Source organism: Oncorhynchus nerka, linkage group LG2 (genome assembly GCF_034236695.1).
Source record: "Oncorhynchus nerka isolate Pitt River linkage group LG2, Oner_Uvic_2.0, whole genome shotgun sequence".
NCBI classification, from domain to species: Eukaryota; Metazoa; Chordata; class Actinopteri; order Salmoniformes; family Salmonidae; genus Oncorhynchus; species Oncorhynchus nerka.
The window spans coordinates 29,875,552-29,893,024 of NC_088397.1; the positions used below are offsets into that span (position 1 = coordinate 29,875,552).

At 41.6% G+C, this 17,473-nt stretch overlaps 1 protein-coding gene across 1 annotated transcript in view; it reads right to left on the minus strand.

Moving 5' to 3' along the window:
• Positions 1 to 17,473, minus strand: part of LOC115129860 (low-density lipoprotein receptor-related protein 1B-like) — a 206,029-nt gene that overhangs the window by 160,343 nt on the left and 28,213 nt on the right. The window contains 1 exon segment of the mRNA XM_065025737.1: positions 9,284 to 9,421. Within this exon segment, the coding sequence (XP_064881809.1) occupies positions 9,284 to 9,421 (138 nt within the window).

Genomic DNA, 17,473 nt, shown 5'->3' on the forward strand with positions numbered 1-17,473 from the left:
TTTTTTTCCCCCTGTATTCTTGACTGTTTATTTGTTGTGATATCTCTGTAGAATTGTTGTTTTCTAGGACCGAATTGAGGGAGGGTGTGGAGTGGGTTGGCTATATGGGGTGATCAGGGTGGGTGGGTGGTTGGGAGGGGGTTGGGGGTGGGTGGTTGGGAGGGAAGGAAGGAAGGATTTGAGGTGGGTGGAAGGGGTAGGGAAGGGACTAGGGGGGTCGGGTGGATATGTTATGTGGTAGAAGGGAGGGAGGGAGGGAAGGAAAAAGGGTGGTTGGGATATGGTCAAATCTTTGTACTTACATTGATATACAGTCGTGGCCAAAAGTTTTGAGAATGACACACATGAATTCTCACAAAGTCTGCTGCCTCAGTTTGTATGATGGCAATTTGCATATACTCCAGAATGTTATGAAGTGATCAGATGAATTGCAAAGTCCCTCTGCCATGCAAATAAACTGAATCCCCAAAAAACATTCCCACTGCATTTCAGCCCTGCCACAAAAGGACCAGCTGACATCATGTCAGTGATTCTCTCGTTAACACAGGTGTGAGTGTTGACGAGGACAAGGCTGGAGATCACTCTGTCATGTTGATTGAGTTCGAATAACAGACTGGAAGCTTCAAAAAAGGAGGGTGGTGCTTGGAATGATTGTTCTTCCTCTGTCAATCATGGTTACCTGCAAGAAAACTCGTGCCGCCATCATTGCTTTGCACAAAAAGGGCTCCACAGGCAAGGATATTGTTGCCAGTAAGATTGCACCTAAATCAACCATTTATCGGATCATCAACAACTTCAAGGAGATCAGTTCAATTGTTGTGAAGAAGGCTTCAGGGCGCCCAAGAAAGTCCAGCAAGCGCCAGGACCGTCTCCTAAAGTTGATTCAGCTGTGGGATCGAGGCACCACCAGTACATAGCTTGCTCAGGAATGGCAGCACGCAGGTGTGAGTGCATCTGCACGCACAGTGAGGCGAAGACTTTTGGAGGATGACCTGGTGTCAAGAAGGGCAGTAAAGAAGCCACATCCAGGAAAAACATCAGGGACAGACTGATATTCTGCAAAAGGTAGTGCGATTGGACTGCTGAGGAATGGGGTAAAGTCATTTTCTCTGATGAATACCCTTTCCGATTGTTTGGGGCATCCGGAAAAAAAGCTTGTCCGGAGAAGACAAGGTGAGCGCTATCATCAGTCCTGTGTCATGCCAACAGTAAAGCATCCCGAGACCATTCATGTGTGGGTTTGCTTCTCAGTCAAGGGAGTGGGCTCACTCACAATTTTGCCTAAGAACACAGTCATGAATAAAGAATGGTACCAACATATACTCCGAGAGCAACTTCTCCCAACCATCCAGCAACAGTTTGGTGACGAACAATGCCTTGTCCAGCATGATGGAGCACCTTGCCATAAGGTAAAAGTGATAACTAAGTGGCTCGAGGAACAAAACATTGATATTTTGGGTCCATGGTCAGGAAACTCCCCAGACCTTAATCCCATTGAGAACGTGTGGTCAATCCTCAAGAGGCAGGTGGACAAACAAAATCCCACAAATTCTGACAAACTCTGTAACGGCATTCAGAGGTGGAAGAAGGATCGGACCAAAGCGCAGTGGGCTAAGTGTTCATGATGATTTATTCAAAACGAACTTAACACTCAAATACAAAACAATAAACGATGTGAACAAAACGAAAACCGAAACAGTACCAGTGTGGCCAAAACACTCACACGGAAAGAAAACACCCACAAACCAAAAGTGAAACCCAGGCTACCTAAGTATAATTCTCAATCAGGGACAATGATTGACAGCTGCCTCTGATTGAGAACCATACTAGGCCGAACTCAAAACCCCAACATAGAAAAACACACATAGACTGCCCACCCAACTCACGTCCTGACCATCCGCAAACAAAGACAAAACAAAGGAACTAAGGTCAGAACGTGACAAACTCCAAGCATTGAATATGCATGAATGGGCTGCCATCGGTCAGGAGTTAATTGACAGCATGCCAGGGCGGATTGCAGAGGTCTTGAAAAAGAAGGGTCAACACTGCAAATATTGACTCTTTGCATCAACTTCATGTAATTGTCAATAAAAGCAAATGACACTTATGAAATGCTTGTAATGATACTTCAGTATTCCATAGTAACATCGGACAAAAATATCTAAAGACACTGGAGGAGCAGACTTTGTGGAAATGTATATTTGTGTCATTCTCAAAACGTTTGGCCACGACTGTACATTTTGTAAAATTTAAATACATTAAAATAAATAAAATAAAAAATACATTACAAGTATTTAAAGTAACATTAGGGTGATGAGATATTCTCAGTGCATTTTAATGTCTCATGTTTCCTTGGAAACGTGCATTGCATCTCTCCCGCTTTGCCTCTCATTGGGAGTGCATGGCTGTACTCTTGAGTAAAACCTCTTAACTCACTCACTGATCTCTTATGATTAGTTGCTAATGTCCCATCTGCTATTGTCATCCTCAGACCATAAATAAGCCACTCATGCCAACAGAAACGACCCAAGATGAGGAGCTGAGTGGAGCTAATGCACTTTTGTATCCAAACACAGTGTTTGTACAGTATGCTCTTTTTAGCGACTGTTTAGGGCCCATAGACTTAAGGAGTAACTTAAACACAATGCATCCTCATCCCTTTACAGAAGTTACAATTTGGCTATTGGACCATTATTCACAGATAATTGGTCAATCTGGATGTATTTGCTATCACGTCTTCTGCTCTAACGGTACAGCATAAAGCAGTAAAGCAACTTCTCTACTTGTCGTGCCTTAACAAAATAGATGGAGATATTTTCCTCCGCCTCACTTACTCTACACAGCAGGATCCATTAAGTGCTCTCTCTGTAGCCTCACTTACTCTTTTAAGTTGGAAGTGTATTCTATGTCTTTTTTTCAAAATAAAATGCCAGTTTATTCTGTCTTTGTACATTCCTATTCTTAACTCTATTCTGCGAATGCAGTATTTATTCAACTGCTTTTGTATTCATCAGAGGAGAAACGGGGAAAAGTGGGCAGAGCAGAATACTGTAGTTGATTATTTCCACTGGGAGATGAAAGAGTTCACAGTGAGGGTTTCTATACATCTCTTTTCCTGCAACACCTGCACCGGTTTTGTTGTTGTTGCTGCGGTGTTTTAAGTGTTTCACCGAACAAGTAAGACATATGGCAACCTTCGAGGTTAAGTTGTAAAAAATGTTGTATCCTTTGTAGGCTTTGTACAATAGCCATAGCTGTTTATGAAACACGTATCATAGTTTCCTGCAATTACTGCACCGTTCTGCTTTAACAAAGTCACAATAAAGATGTTTCCTTGAAAGAAGTCGCCTAGTCCTAGCTAAAAATAATCCTCAGTATCATGAATATGGTAATGTGATTGCAGTGTCATAGCACATGATGAATCATTCAAACGATCAAAGATGCCGTTCAGGTTTGAAGAGCAGTCTTTTAGACTAAGGTTGACTGAGGACTCTAAAGCCTTGTTCACACTGCAGGCCTTAATGCTCAAATCCGTTTTGTTTCTCAAATCAGTATTGGAATACTGACTGTCCAAACAGCAAGTTACAATTAACCAAATCGGATTTGTGTGTGTTCAGACAGCAGTTATTTGCTGACTTGTCTACACTAGTTGCCTTAGAAAATACGGGTGTGTGAACACTGGTGTAGGCTGGTTGGTGGTGGAGCTTGCGCTTCCTATCACTCAGAAGTTATGTAGTAAGTTAAGGTGACAACAATGGCTGCCATGGACATTTCCAAGTTACTTTGAATGTTCAACATCATAGTGTAAGAACACATTTCAAGCCTCAAAGGATAAAATGATCCAACTTTCAAAACAAGTCCTTTTTGGCTAGCCACAGCAGTCAACTAGCTAGCTAGGTAGCTGTTTAACTTTCTAGCACATTCACTAATGTGTTTGTATACAATAACCTAGCCAGATAGCTGCCACGTGTACTTTTCAAACTGTCAACAGAACTAGAAAGCAACAAGATATGCCAAATAACAGTCAGAAAAACATGTGAGGGCAAATCAATCTGATTTAAATCTGATTAGGAATCAGGTTTATATAACCTGGAAGGCTGCTCAGCAAGTAAGAATCCACTGTTCCAAAACTGCCATAAAAAAGACAGACTACGGTTTGCAACAGCACATGGGGACTTTCTGGAGAAATGTCCTCTGGTCTGATGAAACAAACATAGAACTGTTTGGCCATAGTGACCATCGTTATGTTTGCAGGAAAAAGGGTGAGGCTTGCAAGCTGAAGAATACCATCCCAATCGTGGAGCACAGGGGTGGCAGCTTCATTTTGTGGGGGTGCTTTGCTGCAGGAGGGACTGGTGCACTTCACAAAATAGATGGCATCATGAGGGATGAAAATTATGTGGATATATTGAAGCAACATCTCAAGATATCAGTCAGGAAGTTAAAGCTTGGTCGCAAATGGGTCTTCCAAATGGACAATGACCCCAAGCATACTTCCAAAGTTGTGGCAAAATGGCTCAATGACAACAAAGTGAAGGTATTGGAGTGGCCATCACAAAGCACTGACCTCAATCCTGTTGAAAATCCTATAGAAAACCTGACTCAGTTACACCAGCTCTGTCTGGAGGTATGGGCCAAAATTCACATAATTCACATAAAATTCACATATTGTGGGAAGCTTGTGGAAGGCTACCTGAAACGTTTGACCCAAGTTAAACAAATTCAAGGCAATGCTACCAAATACTAATTGAGTGTATGTAAACTTCTGACCCTGTCACGAATCCCGCGGGAGATGGTGCCTCTTCCTGTTCGGGCGGCGCTCGGCGGTCGTCGTCGCCGGCCTACTAGCTGCCACTGATCCCCTTTTCTGTTTCATTTAGTTGTGTCTGATTTGTTGCACCTGCTTCGTGTTTAGGTTTTGATTGTGGGCTATTTAAACCCAGTAGGCCCGCCGGCTTTTGTGCGGGCTTGTTTTTCTGTTTATGGTGTGTGATTATTTTGTGGTGTTTATTTTTCCGGTCAGTTTATGGTGTTATTTGTGATTATTTTGTGGTGTTTATTTTTTGGAAAATAAAATCCACATCTTGTGAACTACCTGTTATTTGGACTGGGTCTTTCCACCCACTCCCATAGTACCCTGTGTGCGCCTGACTTCTCCACCCACTACTCATAGTACCCTGCTCTCTGGGTTTCCACCCACTTGGAAAATAAAAATCCACATCTTGTGAACTACCCTGCTCTCTGCGCCTGACTTCTCCACCCACTACTCATAGTACCCTGCTCTCTGCGCCTGACTTCTCCACCCACTACTCATAGTACCCTGCTCTCTGCGCCTGACTTCTCCACCCACTACTCATAGTACCCTGCTCTCTGCGCCTGACTTCTCCACCCACTACTTATAGAAGCCGTGACAGACCCACTGGGAATGTAATGAGAGAAATACAAGCTAAAATAAATCATTCTCTCAACTATTATTCTGACATTTCACATTCTTAAAATAAAATGGAGATCCTAACTGACCTAAGACAGGCAATTTTTACTACGATTAAATGTCAGGAACTGTGAAAAACGGAGTTTATGCAAACTGTATGCAAACTTCTGACTTCAACTGTATATATATATATATATATATATATATATATATACAAAATAAAGAATCAAGAAATTATTAGTTACCAAATTCTCACCAAGCGCACCAATTTTCAATGTCCTCAGAATAGAAGTAACTTCCAGACTGATTTGGAGAATGTAACTATGCCAGCATACCAAATGGTCATAATTATTTTCCCCAATCATCACCTAATTAAATCACCAGTTAACTTTTTTATTTATTATTTAAATGTTTGTTTGTTTGTTACTGCACCTGGTATTCCCAGGGGGTCTCCTGTCACAGTGCTAACCAGGCTTGATCCTGAACAGGTGTGTTCAGGGTGGTATGGCCACAAGCGTATTGTTTAACCCTGTTTCCACCCAAAATTAGGTCCCTTGGGTCCTTTCTGCAACTCCTCAATGAGCTCGGGAAGAGGCGAAGGTTGGCATACGCATCCTGCGAAACATGACCTTCTTATCACTCTGCTCGCTTAATCCAGATATCAGTTGCACCAATGTGTCAGAGGAAACACTGTTTGACTGACGACCGGAGTCAGCTTGCAGGCAACCGGCCTTGTCACAAGAAGAAGCCAGAGCACGGTGAGCCAAGGGAATCCCCACTGGCCAAACCCTCTCCTACACCGGACAGCGCTGGGCCAATTGTGCGCCGTCCTATGAGGACTGAACCTCAGGCTGTATTGGCGCATCAGCACTGTGGTGCTGTGCTTTTGACCGCAGTGCCACCCAGGACCCCCTCAAAATTGCCAGTTTACTATTAGGCAACTAATTCATCCTCTGTTTGGATCAGGTAGTTGATGGGATAACTTTCTTGGCTAGTTTTCATATTAATGATAGTGATACTTTATTCACAACTTATTACTGTTGCCATGAGACCTTTATTTCGTCATCTGTATTTGTCATACATTGCAGAGTAGGATATCATGTTAATGTGTGTACTTTCATTGTATTGCTATTTGGAATGCTTTCCAAGTTTTTCACAAACAGTGATGTGTCATCAACTGTGAAACGGCCTACGATGATGGGGCCTGACCTGTCCAGCTAAGTCACACACTTTAGATGGAGGACTCCACGATGGGACAGCTGGTACTCCTGGAGACTGACGTCACACCCTGGTGGGAGGATACCTTCTACGAGGAGAGCACCGAGTCTCTCATGACCATGGACAAGAAGTTCATGTAGGCCAAGCAGACGGCGACCATCTTCTTGAGTCTCCACATTGTCCTGGCAAGCATTTGAGTGGTAACTATTACATGGACTCAAGTGCTGTTATTTTTTAAGGTCTAATCACCTCTCTCCACATCTTTCTCTGGTTCCTCTGATTGTTTTCTACAATGCAGAGTATCCACAGGGGGGAAATTGTAGTGTAAACATTTGAGAAGGTGATACTCGTGACTAGTGACTTGCAGGCGCTGAGACCCAGCATGATGGCTCCACAGGAGGCTGCTGAGAGGATGAATGGAGTCAATGGAATGTTTGCATGGAATGGTAGCAATGATGATCAGCTATGATCAAGCTGTTGATTGTGACCTGTGGAATGTTGTCCCAATCCTCTTCAATGGCTGTGTGAAGTTGGTGGATATTGGCGGGAACTGGAATACGCTGTCGTACACGTCGATCCAAAGCATCCCAAACATGCTCAATAGATGACATGTCTAGTGAGTATGCAGGCCATGGAAGAACTGGGCCATTTTCAGGTTTCCAGGAATTGTGTAGAGATCCTTGCGATTTCGCGCTGTGAATTATCATGCTAAAACATGAGGTGATGGCGGCGGGTGAATGACACGACAATGGGCCTCAGGATCTCGTCACAGAATCTCTCTGCATTCAAATTGCCATCGATGAAATGCATTTGTGTTCATTGTCCGTAGCTTATGCCTTCCCATATCATAACCCCACCGCCACCATGGGGCACTCTGTTCACAACGTTGACATCACACAATGCCAAACACACTGTCTGCCATCTGCCCAGTGCCGTTGAAACCAGGATTGCACACTTCTCCAGTGTGCCAGTGGCCATTGAAGGTGAGCATTTACCCACTGAGGTCAGGTCAAGACCCTAGTGAGGACGACGAGCACGCAGATGAGCTTCCCTGAGACGGTTTCTGACAGTTTTTGCAGAAATTCTTTGGTTGTGCAAACCCACAGTTTCATCAGCTGTCCAGTCTCAGACGATCCCGCAGATGAAGACGACGGGCTGGCATGGTTACACATGGTCTCAGGTTGTGAGGCCAGTTGAACGAACTGCCAAATTCTATAATACAATGTTGGAGGCGGCTTTTGGTAGATAAATTAATATTACATTCTCTGGCAACAGCTCTGGTGGTTGTTCCTGAAGTCAGCATGCCAATTGCAAGCTCCCTCAAAACTTGACACATCTGTGGCATTGTGTTGTGTGACAAAACTGCACATTTTTAGAGTGCCTTGTATTGTCTCCAGCACAAGCTGCACCTGTGTAATGATCATGCTTTTAAGCAGCTTCTTGATGTGCCACACCTGCCTTTATGACAATGATGCACACTCTTGGCATTCTCTCAGCCAGCTTCATGAGGTTGTCACCTGGAATGCATTTCAATGAACAGGTGTGCCTTGTTAAAAGTTGATTTGTGGAATTTCTTTCCTTCTTAATTGTGGATGGATTATTTTGGAAAAGGAGAAATGCTCACTAACAGAGGTGAAAACAAATTTGTGCACAACATTTGAGAGAAATAAGCTTTTTTTTCTATATGGAACATTTCTGGGATATTTTATTTCAGTTTATGAAACATGGGACCGACACTTTACATGTTACATGTATAATTTTGTTCAGAATAAATTGTCATGTTTGGATTGTTTCAAGAGTTCATAAAGAGCTATGCATTTTGATATATTCTATTGTACGGTAAGTGCTCTGGATGTATTGTTACAGGGACACTGTGTTATGCTGAAGGCGGATAGTTGAAAGAGGAGCGACACGGGTGTGCTCTTATCATTTTAATGTGGTCGATTAGATTAGAATCTTGGTGTGATTTCCTGCCTATTGTTTTAACTAGCAAAGTGCAAAGAAATGTTCATTCAGGCTGGCCGTGAGTTTCTGCTTGAATGTTTTAAAAGGCAGTGAATTCGTTCATACTTTGAGAACTTGTTAGTAAGCTCCTCTGTGTATCACACACGTAGTATTTTCTCTTAGAGATTCTTTCGAATGGAAGATATATGTAAGCACGTTAAGTCGTACGTAGCTGATAGTCATCTACTTTGTAGCGTATCATGTATTCCATGCACACTAGAATTGTTTGAGTGTTAATTCTGTTGTGACTAATTAATCCTATTAGTTGAATTGAGTAAATGCATTTCTCGTCTTACAGAGTAATTGGTAGGTCTATTGGTAAATATAACTTACACTAGACATAGTATGTGCTGGGGTTCCACCTTGACATCCCTACATGGCACAATAAATGAACGCTAGAGCATTGGTCGCCAGGATTACTGTAGCTATTTGTATCTAGTGTCTTAATAACTGCATGACGCCGCAAAATAGACACATGTTCATTATAGTCCTACTGAGAGGTGATGTAAGGCTGGATCCTCCCGGAAATGTACAGGGCCTGCTGCATTCATTCACATGGTAATGAAGTCAGATTGGTGAATTGTCGTTTATTGTCATATTCAACATCATTTCGTTCAACGACACACTCACCTCGACAGTGTACTCCTTCATCATATCCGTCCTCACAATCTCTCGCTCCATCGCAAAGTTTATTGAAGTGGATGCACATTTTGGAGCCAATGCACTGCATGTGATTCGGCGGACATCTCGCCAACTCAGCTTTTGTACCTAAAACGAGGATTAAAAATAAATATATCAACGGTTCAAAGTAATATTCTTGATTTGGTCATCAACATGAAGACATTGTAGGCTTATGAGAGCCAGTAAAGTTTAAGCTGTCTTTCCCATGACAAAAGACACACAGGTGTATTTGGTCTATGCTAGACTGTCTTTAACGAGACTATTGTGTTGGTGGTATACTTTTACCATCCCCACATGTTCACCCCACCATTGCTCCAGTCTTGTCAAACATATACCGTGAATGTTTTCTTTAGAGTTGGTGCTTCATGGTTAACACCCAAGATTTCCCTCTATTGACTTTCCCTGTGGGTCCATTCCCTGTGGGTCCATTCCCTGTGGGTCCATTCCCTGTGGATCCATTCCCTGTGGGTCCATTCCCTGTGGATCCATTCCCTGTGGATCCATTCCCTGTGGGTCCATTCCCTTTGGGTCCATTCCCTGTGGATCCATATTTATGATCCCAGCAAGAGGCTCATATATAATTTAGAAAATGTGAAAAATATATAAATACAGTACTAGTCAAAAGTTTGGACACACCTACTCATTGAAGGGTTTTTCTTTATTTTCACAGGTTTTTTTTTACATATATATCAGTACAAAGTATTTTTCTTTTTTTTTTTTTACATATATATCAGTACAAACTATTTTTCCCAATTCTTTACATATATATCAGTACAAAGTATTTTTCATATATTTTTAAAGCAGTCTAGAATCAGTTTGTAATTAAATCACACAGAAAGGTTTAATTTATTATATCCCACAGGGCTACTCAACATCTATTATATTCACTAACGCAATACTTATGAATAGGTTTTGAAAAGGGAGCAGAAAGCAATGTCTCGGCGAACCATTATTGGCTTATTGCAATACAAAAAAAGAATCGACTGTAAATCGTATCTAACCGGATAGTCTGCAGCTATACAAATATATCACAGAGCAACAATACCTCACTACTATTCATCCATTATAGAAATGTGCCATTTCTTATGATTCTACAGATAACAGACAGAACAGGTAGAGGGCAGAACACACACAGATCCCCTACCAAATCAAACCCACCACAACCCCCCCATGCTCTGACAGAGCCCCACCCCAAAACCAGACGTATTAAAGCAGACATGATATACAATGAGGGCTCGAATTTAACAAACGTAACACAATGGTCAAACTAAGTGCTGGGCAGTGCTGGGCTGGGTCTTGATGAATAAACAAGTTGTCGGTGTGTCGAAGCTTGGAACCTCACTGGCCAATCAGGACTTGCTCCACGGCTAAATATGCGGTTGCTTCAAGGTGTATGTTTACGGTCTTTTATGTATTGAGTCAACTCCGATTCCAATGTTAGTCCATTATAGTTTGTTAGACAGCTTATAGAATCAAAATAACCAAATGTAGGCCTATCCCATCTTTGCTAAATATGTTAACGTGAACCTGTTTGCAGACCACATTGTTCTAAGTAATTGTATGGCTTCCATGTTGAAATATGTACAGTGCCTTTGGAAAGTATTCAGACCCCTTGACTTTTTCCACATTTTGTTACGTTACAGCCTTATTCCAAAAGAATCCTCAGCAAACTACACACAATACACCGTAATGACAAATCGAAAACAGGTTTTTCAAAAAATGTGCGAATGCATCAAAAATAAAAAAACAGAAATACCTTATTTAGGTAAGTATTCGGACCCTTTGCTATGAGACTCGAAATTGAGCTCAGATGCATCCTGTTTCTATTGATCATCCTTGAGATGTTTCTACAACTTTGATTGGAGTCCACCTGTGGTAAATTCAATTGATTGGATGTGATTTTAAAAGGCACACAGCTGTCTATATAAGGTCCCACAGTTAACAGTAGAGCTCTGAGACAGGATTGTGTCGAGGCACAATATGCAGCATTGAAGGTCTCCAAAAACACAGTGGCCTCCATCATTCTTAAATGGAAGAAGTTTGGAACCACCAAGACTCTTCCTAGAGCTGGCCGCCCAGCCAAAATGAGCAATCGGGGGAGAAGGGCCTTGGTTAGGGAGGTGACCAAGAACCCAATGGTCACTCTGACAGAGCTCTAGAGTTCCTCTGTGGAGATGAGAGAACCTTCTCTGCAGCACTCCACTAATTAGGCCTTTCTGGTAGAGTATCCAAACGGAAGCCACTCCTCAGTAAAACACACATGATAGCCCGCTTGGAGTTTGCCAAAAGGCACCTAAAGACTCTTCAAACCAAGATTGAACTCTTTGGCCTAAATACCAAGCATCACGCCTGGAGGAAATCTGGCACCGCTCATCACCTGGCCAATACCATCCCTACCGGTGAAGCATGGTGGTGGCAGTATCATGCTGTGGGGATGTTTTTCAGCAGCAGGGACTGGGAGACTCGTCAGGATCGAGGCAAATATGAACAGAGCAAAGTACAGAGAGTTCCTTGATGAAAACCTGCTCCAGAGCGCTCAGGATCTCAGACTTGGGCAAAGGTTTTACCTTCCAACAGGACAACGATTCTAAGCACACAGCCAGGACAACGATCCTAAGCACACAGCCAAGACAACGCAGGAGTGGCTTCGGGACAAGTCTCTGAATGTCCTTGAGTGGCCCAGCCAGAGTCCGGACTTGAACCCGATCGAACATCTCTGGAGAGACCTGAAAATATCTGTGCGGCAACGCTCCCCATTCAACCAGACAGAGCTTGAGAGGATCTGCAGAAAAGAATGGGAGAAACTCCCTAAATACAGGTGTGCAAAGCTTGTAGGGTCATACCCAAGAAGACTCGAGGCTGTAATCGCTGCCAAAGGTGCTTCAGCAAAGTACTGAGTAAAGTGTCTGAATACTTATGTAAATGTAATATTTCCGTTTTTTATTTGAAAAATTTCTAAAAAACATTTTTTGTTTTTGTCATTATGGGGTATTGTGTGTGGATTGATGTGGAAAAAGTAAAGGGTTCTGAATACTTTCAGAGTGCACTGTGCATACCGCAGGAGGGAGGGACGGGGGGAGGACGGCTCATAACAATGGCCGGAACGGAGCAAATGGAATGGCATCAAAAACCTGGAAACCATGTTTGATATATTTGATACGGTTCCACTCCAGCCATTACCATGAGCCCGCCCTCCTCAATTAAGGTGCCACCAGCCTCCTGTGATGCATAGTGTAGCATTCGCACTAAGATATGGGCTAGGCTTACTGTAAATTGCATTATGGCTGAGTATGGACATGAGTAATTCCGATCAAATTCTCCTAAAACGAAACAACTTGTTTTAAACAGGGTAAATGTCTAAATACAATTACAGGCACTAAAAACTGTCACTGCAAAAAATATCACATTGTTTCTTCCCAGAATTGTATTTTTAAATGTGAGTGGCTTTGATATTCTAACAATTATTAAAAACAAATCAGCCACATTCTGTTAACATCACGGAATGTCAATGGCCTTAATTTCAGCCTAACACATTTGTATCACCAACCCAAAACACACAGGCAGTGAATAGTAAGCGTGCAAGAAATATGGGGTGGCAGGTAGCCTAGCACTTAAGAGCAGTGGGCAAGTAACCGAAAGGTTGCTGGTTTGAATCCCAGAGACGACCAGGTGAAAATTCTATTGTTGTACCCTTGAGAACGGCATGAAACCCTTATTGCTCCGGATAAGAACATCTGCTAAATGACTAAAATGTCAAATAGATTCTAATGTGAACTCCTGTTAGGTTGCCACCAGTTAGGTAGATATCACTGAATGAAGTCTTCAGCTAAGTGTCATAAATCAAAAATTAGATTTAAGCTAACACCTCATACATTTTCAAGAAATCGACTCAAATTCAAACATCATAAAGTTGACAAAAAAGGACAGCTAAAATCAGCAGTGGAACTTCTTGGTATTGTGACAGTCAGAGTTGGACACCTTCTTTGCTGCTCACCACTGAACATGACACATAACATATTAGAGAGACTCCTGGCAAGGTGTGCTGCCTGTTTACTGTTGAGGAGAGAGAAACGATCCGTTGAAACCACCCCTGAATAATTTTGCAACACGGCAAACAAACAAGTCATTCTGTGGGACACAAAAGGCCAACATTAAACCTGGTCTGAATTCACTCAAAAACCAACTGTAGTCTAATATGGTTTCTTCACAGAAAAATGCACCTTTTCATACATTTTAAGTGTTACTTTTTACCCTCAGGTAACACATTCAGATGTGAGATAAATGTGAGTGTGGGGTTTTGATGAAGGCTTTGATATTCTAACGCCTACAGCGCCTCCGGAAAGTATTCAGACCCCTTGACTTTTTCCACATTTTGTTACGTTACAGCCTTCTTCGAAAATTGATTAAATTGTTTTTTTTTCACATGTCAATCTACACACAACAACCAATAATGACAAATCAAAAACAGGTTTGTAGAAATGTTTAATAATTTATTAAAAATAAGAAACTGAAATATAACATTGACATAAGTATTCAGACCCTTTACTCAGTACTTTGTTGAAGCACCTTTGGCAGCAATTACAGCCTCGATATCAGTATGACACTACAAGCTTGGCACACCTATATTTGGGGAGTTTCTCCCATTCTTCTCTGCAGATCCTCACAAGCTCTGTCCGGTTGGATGGGGAGCGTCAATTTACTGCTATTTTCAGGTCTCTCCAGAGATGTTCGATTGGGTTCAAGTCCAGGCGCTGGCTGGGCCACCTAAGGACACTCAGAGACTTGTCCTGAAGCCACTCCTGTGTTGTCTGAACCTTCGCCCCAGTCTGAGGTCCTGAGCACTCTGGAGCAGGTTTTCATCTTTCCCTCCTGACAGGTCTCTCAGTCCCTGCCGCTGAAAAACATCCCCACAGCATGACGCTGCAACCACCATGCTTCACCGTAGGGATGGTGCCAGGTTTCCTCCAGATTGGCAGTTTGGCAGGGCTGCCAACTCTAAGAAGAGTCTTGGTGGTTCCAAACTTCTTCCTTTTTAAGAATGATGGAGGCCATTGTGTTCTTGGGGACCTTCAATGCTGCCGAAATGTTTTGATACCCTTCCCCAGAGCTGTGCCTCGACACAATCCTGTCTCAGAGCTCTAGGACAATTCCTTCAACCTCATGGCTTGGTTTTTGCTCTGACACACACTGTCAACTGTGGGAACTTATACAGACAGCTGTGTGCCTTTCCAAATCATGTCCAATCAATTGAATTTACCACAGGTGGACTCCAATCAAGTTGTAGAAACATCACAAGGATGAACAATGGAAGCAGGATGCACCTGAGCTCAATTTCGAGTCTCATAGCAAAGGGTCTGAATGCTTATGTAAATAAGGTATTTCTGTTTTTGAAAATTGTAATATATTTGCAAACAACAATTCTAAAAAACTGTTTTCGCTTTGTCATTATGGGGTATTGTGTGTAGAAACACGTGTATTTCATCCATTTTAGAATAAGGTAACGTAACAAAAAGTGGGAAAAGTCCAGGAGTCTGAATATTTTCCGAATGCACTGTATATATGCACTTTTCATCAAATGAATGTGTTTTTCCCTCAGTAAACTTTGGTATAATAAACCACAGTGAATAGAATATGCTTGTTGTGTTGCACATGTGTTCTTAGAAAATATCCCATGATGAACAACTTACAAAGTTCAGATGTTTGCATGAATAATCTTAGCAAGTTAGGATTCAATCAAGAATTCCTCCTTAATTGTTCGTCAATTTAGCTTTTCCTGCTTTTCCAAACCCCAGATTGCACGGATACAAACAAATGGAAATGAATGAAAGGATTTGCATATAATAGTTATTTATTTAGGACGTGGGCAAGTCAGGCGAGCTCAGGACAGACCCACTAACATACAGCACAAGTCCAGGTTCAAAGACAAACAATGACAGCATGGCCTTTAATGTTGATTTAATAAAAACTGCATATCCTGCAGTTTAATACCACTACGCTATGCTACATTACTCTGACAAACCTCTCTCCTGCAGGTGCCAATCCTCCAGGGGGAAAGATAATGTACATTCACAAGCCATTGAGTTTTATTTGATGAGCCTGTGTTGGTTAAGTCACCCCTTAGTAAACACGTTTTCATTAACACAAGGCCCTTACATCGAGTAGTGTGTAAGGGTTAGTCCTTACAATGGTCACGACTCACATCCTCTTCAAATCTGAATACTTTCCAAATGCACTGTATAACACAACAAAGGACAGCATTTTCATTTGATTTAACTAGGCAAGTCAGTTAAGAACAAATTCTTATTTTCAATGACAGCCTAGGAACAGTGGGTTAACTGCCTTGTTCAGGGGCAGAACAACAGATTTTTACCTTGTCAGCTCAGGGATTTGATCTTGCAACCTTTTGGTTACTAGTCCAACACTCTAACCGCTAGGCTACCTGCCGCCCCATTGTTGGCGGATAAGAGCAAGACTCCTTCAGTAGACCAGCGATCTCAAGCTCCTAAATTGAGTTAGATGATGGTTGAGGATGGTGATGCCAGTTGATGCCAAATCATATACATGTACAAAATGTACAAAGTTATCTGTTTAGGCTGCCTTCCGGCGCCGTTATTATAATTACCTTTCAAAACAGAGTATCAGATTTCACCCAAAACAACATCAATTCAATATTTACAATATAAATGGATCAAGTCATTAAAAACGAAACGATCAAATTCTGAAAATACACACATTTTGAAGTTGCGCCAAAGCACGCTGAGGGAGTGTCAGTTTAGAAGGTGGCTGTCAAAACGAGGTCTATTTATTTTTGGAGAGAAAAGGATCGAAGACAAAACAAAGTTTAAAACACATAAACAACCAGCTTCTCTGAAGGCCTAGCAGAGCAGCAGAAAAGATGCTGTCAGAAGTTCAAGTGCCTGACAGCCAAGAAACATCTTCAATGTGTCTGTCTGTATCCCTTTGGAGATCAACAATTTAGAACACCTGCACTATACCCAAACATAGTATAACACTACAACAATACATGGCAGAATTGTACATTGACAATTACTTTGGTCATCAAACATTTTAGGTAATAGTATACTCCTCAACTTGAGTATCAACAAACTATGTAAATAGACTATACTGTAAATAAAGAAATGTATAAATAAACTGTGTGTTTTAAATGGCTTTCCTACAATCAAATAAATGAAGTCTGTAATATTATAATGATCATTTATCAGAGGTGAACAAACATATAACTTTGGTTCATTTTTTAAATAGATTTGCTCGAAATAACTGCATGGGCTCATAGAAACAGACCCAATAGGCATGTTTAAGTATTCTACACCCTGTTCCTGAAAAGGAAACTTTGCTGAGAACGTTGACAAGTTCACCACCTCCTTCTGCCTGTCAGACTCACAGACTGTGATCACTAGGAGAAGTGACGTGCTTCGCTCAAGATTTCAAACCTTCACAATAACTAGATCAAGGGCAAGTCACGTTTTTTGTTTTACATTAGAACGAGCTGAAAGGGAACGTTTTATGCTTTGGTGAACAACAATTTCTAAACTTTATTAAATTCCCGGCAAGGGCCGTATAAAATCTGTTTTACATTTAGCCCAATTCATTTTTTTGCCACATGTAATTGTCTCGCTAAACTAATTCGGATGTTCTAAGTCCACAACAATGCTTAAATCACATCAGGAGTCCACTTTTTTGGAAAGTCTAAAGAGTTTCCACTTTAATTAAAGTATGCAGAGACTGTTGTGTTTGGCTAGCAGTGTTTCTGTAGCCAATTGCACATGTGATGGCAGAGTTGGTAAAAATCATCATGATATCATTTTGCCAGGTAGGTCTACTTTGCAGGCAACATTTAACTGGGACGGTTTTTGGGAAAGCTAACTGGCTACAACATAAACAGGCACATTCCCATCGTGCTGTTACTTCTTCAGAAAGTTGCAGGAAATACATATCCCCGATGCATTATTTTCATGAATGATGATAAACTACCGCAATTAATAACTACTTTTCTAATAAGCACTATTAATTAATGTTCTACTAAGTTTTTAAAAAAGAATGTATTTTTTGCTCAAAATGTCTGGATTCCGTGATTCGGTCCGCGTTTTCCGCATCTCATATCTATAGTGTACTACAGTT